Below are 5,731 nucleotides of genomic sequence, written 5' to 3'. Positions count from 1 at the left end.
CCCACCTCAGCCTCCCAAAGTGCTGGGATTACAGGTGTGAGCCACTGCGCCCAGCCCCCTGCCCCCTTTAAGAGACAGTCTTACTCTGTCACCCAGGCTTGAGTGCAGTGACATCATCATAGCTCACTGCAGCCTCGAGCTGCATAAGCGATCCTCCCACCTCTGCCTCCCTAAGTGCTGGAATTATGGGTATGAGCCACTGCATCCCACCCAGAAGCTTCCTTTCCATTGAAAAAACATATAATAAAATTGTGCTCGAGGGGAAGGAATGTGGATGAATGATTGTTTCTCCAAAACTGCACCACTGCACTCCACCCTGGGCAACACAGTGAGACTCTGTCTCAAAAATAAATAAATAAAAAATAAACAAACTAGAGGTAAAAAGGTACTCAATTATAGTTAAACTGCACCGAAGTTTGTGAATATAAAATAAGGCCTTTCTAGATTATATAAATGAGGATACACCTGCGTACCTTAGATATAAGATAAACATTGTAATGTATTTAACAAATACTTATTGTGCAATTAATATGTAAAAATAGCATAGCGTTGTAGAAGCTGCTGAGTAGTAGGCATGGCTTTTACCTAGTTTTTGTAACTCAAGGACTTTACCTATTGGTTATTTGGTCTGTCTCCAGACCCTTGTGCCAGCATGAGTGACATGAATCATGGAGTCCCAACTCCTGGTGCTCATATGAGGTGATTACATTACCAAGGCTGCTGGAACTCCTGCCCACCAGCTTCCTCAGATAAGAACCTTCCCCAATGCCACAATCCACATGAAAGAATAGCAAAGCCATGACACCACTACCCACTCTAGAGGGCCTCAAGGCAAGGAGCTGCTGGCTCTAGACAGCCTCTCTTCTAGAAGGTGGAGGTCCAGGAGAACCAAGGGTCCACCGTCCTCCTAAAGACTCTCAGAATCATCCACCCTTACTTCTGTTTTCCTCAGTTGTCCCTCCATCTGTCTTCTCTCACATTTCATTCCCTCACTGCTCTCTGCCTCCTCCCTCACCTCTCAAGCCCTCTTATTACACCACTTTGGTCTTCCATGACCAATCCACTTTTCTAATGAGGTTCTGCTCATCCTTAGGGGTTTGATCCAAGCATCACTTTCTTTAAGACACCATTTCTGACCCTTTAAATGAGGTAAGATCTTGCCTGTTAGATGCCTCTATTACTACTTGCCCTTCTACTTCCCATCACTTATCACACTTTTGACATTACTTATTCAAGGTCTTTTTCTTCTAGATCATAAACTCTATGAAGGCAAGAATTAAGTCATTCTTACATTGTTATGTCACCAGAATTTAACACAGTAACTGACACAAAACAGGAATCCAATAAATATTTATGGAATAAAAGAAAGAAGAAAGAAGCGAGCCACTGAGATCCAGCTCTGAACATACTTTGCTTTTTTTTTGAGACAGGGTCTTGCTCTGTCACCCAGGCTAGAGTGCAGTGGCGCAATCTCAGCTCACTGCAGCCTTGACCTCCCATGCTCAAGCAATCTTCCCAACTCAGCCTCCCGAGTAGCTGGGACTACAGGCATGTACCACCATGCCTGGCTAATTGTTTTTTTAACTTTTTTGTAGAGATGGGGTTTTGCTATATTGCCCAGGCTGGTATTGAACTCCCGGACTTAAGTGATCCACCTGCCTCAGCCTCCCAATGTGTTGGGATTACAGGTGTGAGCCACTACACCTGGCCTGAACATCGTTTCCAAGAGAAACATCATGATCACATAATGTTGGCTGTACCTCAACTACAGCATAGGTTATAAAGTGCCCTTGGGTAAGCCTGAATCCTAACAAGGATTACTATCTCACTATTTCTTCAGAAAAAAAAAAAAAAAAAAAGTACTGTGAGTTCCAAACATGCTGATAAATAAATGTGTAAGTTGACCCTTTCATTCTATAGGCTAGATAGAGCAATAATCCTCCAGACTCATCTAGTGCTTTTGAATATCTGAACTCCTTCTATATCAATTGTCTAAAATGATTCTCGTGACAACTCTCTGCAGTCATTATCCCAACTCAGCATGCATTTACCCAGCATGCACACTCCAAGCCTTGCACTGGGTTCTGGAGATGCAAAGGAAGGAAGACGTGATTTCTGTTTCCAGGAGTTCACATTCTTTTGTTTTTGCTTTTTTTGTTTGTTTGTTTTGTTTTGTTTTGTTTTTGAGACCAAGTTTCGCTCTTGTTGCCCAGGCTGGAGTGCAATGGCGCGATCTCGGCTCACCACAACCTCCACCTCCTGGGTTCAAGCGATTCTCCTACCTCAGCCTCCCGAGTAGCTGGGATTACAGGCATGCACCACCACGCCCAGCTAATTTTGTATTTTTAATAGAGACGGGGTTTCTCCATGTTGATCAGGCTGGTCTCAAACTCCCGACCTCAGGTAGCCTCCCAGAGTGCTGGGATTACAGGCGTGAGCACCACGCCCAGGCTTTGCTTTGTTTTTTGAAAAATAGGGTCTATGTTGCCTACGCTGGACTCAAAACTCCTGGGCTCAAGTAATCGTTGTACTTCAGCCTCCCAAGTAAGGTGCACGACTATACCTTGCTCTTTTCCCAGTAGCTCACATTCTAAACATACAGGAAGGGTTCTCAACCCCATTTTGCACATGAGTTTAAGTGACCTGCTCGACGTCACAGTCATGAGTGATGGAACTTGACTGCCGTACGCTGATGTCTCCCATCTGGATACCACGTTGTAAAGATTAAGAACACTGCAAAGTTAAAATCAAAGCAATTCCTTCTAAATTTTAGCCCTTTTCAAAAAAATCTTCTTAAACATGTCTTATTCTTCTGTGTCTTATGATAAGCCTGACAATACCCATTTTACTTGAGACAGATGCTGATAAGGGGAGAAGGGAATGGAGGAACGGTTTAGGGCATGTGGCCAAATAGTGATATTGAAGCCCAGAGGGTAAGCCCTGTGGTGAATGGAAAATCTGCATGATGCCAACTGAAACAGGCCCAGCTTCTCTCTTTTTCTCAGGCCTGCAAGGAGCTGGGGCTACACAAGAAACCAACTGAACGGCCCCTGAAGCTTGTTCCTCAACATCAAGCTGTACGGCCTTGTCTGCTTAAACATCCCCTGTGCTTTCCTCTGGCCAGCTGCCCAGGCCAGCTGCCCAAATCACTTCCTTGAAGGTTCCTGTATTACCAAACTGCACTGACAACACTTGAGTAATCTGGGAGGCCTCAAGGAGAGTCCGGAAAGGCCCAGGTGCGGTGGCTGCTTCCTCAGCAGATTTGGCTCCAGCTATCTGGACTCTAGGGCTTTTGGGTGACTCTAGGGCTTTTGGGTGACTCTAGAGCTTTTAGGTGGCTCTAGGGCTTTTGTCCACATGGTCAGAACTGCCTCAGTGACTCTGAGCAGTCCCTTCCAAGAGACTGCAGAACAGATCTGCTTAAATCTGGAGTAGGAGCAAGGAGGTGATGCACCATGAACAGGAGAGCAGCTGACAGAGAGGCAGAGGGAAGAAGAGAACTGAATGAGCCTGGGGCAAGGAAAAGTGGTTGATGTCATGGCCCTGCCACTCAGCATTATAAGCTTCCTTCAACAGTGGCTTGAAACTGGATCAGAAAGGTCCAGAGACCTCGGGAACTATCTGACTTACTCCCCTACCCCATCTATGTGACAAGCTAGCTATCTGGCCTTATGCACATTACTTAGCTTCTTGGGTCTCAATTTCCTCACTTATGAAAAAGATATCAAAATATCTTGGATGTTTTATATGAGAATGAAGATGCTTCATTCGTTCATTCCATAAATATTTACTGAATGCTCACCATATGCCAGGAATATTTCCAGGCACTAAAGATTCAGCAATAAACAAAACAAACAACAATCCAGAAATGTTTGCCTTTATAAAATTCATATTGTCTATTTCCACTTATTACAATAAACATGTAATAAGCCAAATATGTGATTTGTCGGATATTGATGATAGCTTCGGAGAGAAATGAAACAGAGAAATGTGGGTTGCAATCTTACAAAGGCTTGTCAAAAAAAAGGCTTCGCTGCGAGGATGGTATCTAAATAAAGACCTAAAGTAGAAGAGACACGTGTGCAAAGGCATTCGCACAGTACCTGGCACAAAAAAGACAGCGTGATTTTTGTGTTGTATTATTATCATCATAATTGTTATAATTATTATTCACTTTCTTCTTAGTTGCCCAGAAAAGTGGCTTATACAGGACTGATAGAGACAACTCAAAACATTAATATTACTACTATTACTACTAACTACACCACAAAAATTTGTTGAACACGTATTTCTATTCCCAAGGTCCAAGTCATAGAACCTGACTCTAAGAGAGTAATTTTTTCAACTCTTGGCTGTAAAAGAGATTCTCTTAAAATCCTTACTACTTTTTAGATTTAAAAAGTTAGTATTAAACTTATATGTTGCAAGTAACTGATTGCATACTTCTCTAGGTTTTTAGTTAATCCTTTTTTCAGAAGTTTTCAAAACTAAATGTGAAAAGGTAATTTGAAGTGTTATAAAGCTAGTTCAATAAATTTTGTTATATCAGAAATCATTTTTCTGATTATTCTGAGTGTGACTTTGGGCAAATCACTTTGCCAACTCGAGACCTTTATTTTATACTTTATCACTTGTAAAACAAAGTAACAAAGTAATTCTAGATAACTAAACAAAGTTATCTAGAATTCCTTCATAAGAAAAGTTTTCCATGACTAGCATTAATTACTTACTCAACGGAGACAATGACAGCATTCAATTCCTCAGCCATTGCTGTACACAGCTCATCATAATACCTGATTTCTAAAAGACACAAAGGGAACAATCATTACAAAACAGGTCATTTAATACTGTTCACTCTTAAATTCTGCTAAGTGTTAATTGTTTTTAGGCTTGGAGCTAATGCTGAAAACAAATAATAAAAACCAAATGTGAACAAGTGATAGAGTTACATGTACACGTGAAAAATTAAATCTGATTTCTAATAACATGCAACTACTATAAATAACAGGAAATGCATAGTTTAGTTTTGAATATATTACCATCTAAATATTTATTTCATAATGGACTATATGAAATGCACCAAATTGATCCTGATTTTATAGCTCTTCAAATGTATATACCTTTCTAAAAAAATCACAGCAAATAAGCAGTCTCTTCCTTAGAATCATGCAATTTTAGGCTGGGAGTGGTGGCTCATGCCTGTAATAGCACTTCAGGAGGCTAAGGAAGGAGATCACTTGAGGTCAGAAGTTTGAGACCAGTCTGAGCAACATAGCCAGATGCTGCCTCTATTAAAAAATATTTTTAAATTAGCCAGGCATAGTGGTGCATGCCTGCAGTCCCAGCTGCCTGGGAGGCTGAGGAACTTGAGCCCAAGGGTTTGACGTTACAATGAGCTGTGATAGTGCCACTGTACTCTGGCCTGGGTGACAGAGTGAGATCTTATGACTAAAAATAATAAACCAATTAAAAAATTTTTTGCTCTTTTAACACTTCATTTGCTGCAGTTTAGTAAAGTGATTGGTTTGAAGAATATGGTATTCTCTTTAAATGAACACATTAAAAACCAGAATTTTAGGGAAGTCTTAGCATTTCTTAGAGGATCCAAAGGTCTGCAGTAACAGAACCAATTTAATATGTAAGAATTTAATCCTATGTAACAAACCTGCACGTTATGCACATGTACCCTACAACTTAAAGTATAATAATAATAATAAAAATAAATAAATAA

The 5,731-nt window shown here is 40.8% G+C and overlaps 1 protein-coding gene across 5 annotated transcripts in view; it reads right to left on the bottom strand.

The window, feature by feature from the left end:
• The window catches only part of NCEH1 (neutral cholesterol ester hydrolase 1), a 119,625-nt gene that overhangs the window by 13,584 nt on the left and 100,310 nt on the right, over window positions 1-5,731 (bottom strand). For all 5 annotated transcript variants that reach the window (XM_011968618.1, XM_011968619.1, XM_011968621.1 and 2 more), the window contains one exon: window positions 4,731-4,800. In XM_011968618.1, coding sequence (XP_011824008.1) covers window positions 4,731-4,800 — 70 coding nt within the window. The remainder of the gene's footprint in view (window positions 1-4,730; window positions 4,801-5,731) is intronic.

The sequence above is a fragment of the Mandrillus leucophaeus genome, unplaced genomic scaffold, assembly GCF_000951045.1.
Source record: "Mandrillus leucophaeus isolate KB7577 unplaced genomic scaffold, Mleu.le_1.0 Scaffold850, whole genome shotgun sequence".
Classification (NCBI taxonomy): Eukaryota; Metazoa; Chordata; class Mammalia; order Primates; family Cercopithecidae; genus Mandrillus; species Mandrillus leucophaeus.
Note: the sequence above shows the minus strand (reverse complement) of the source record. Positions and strands in the feature narration are given on the sequence as shown.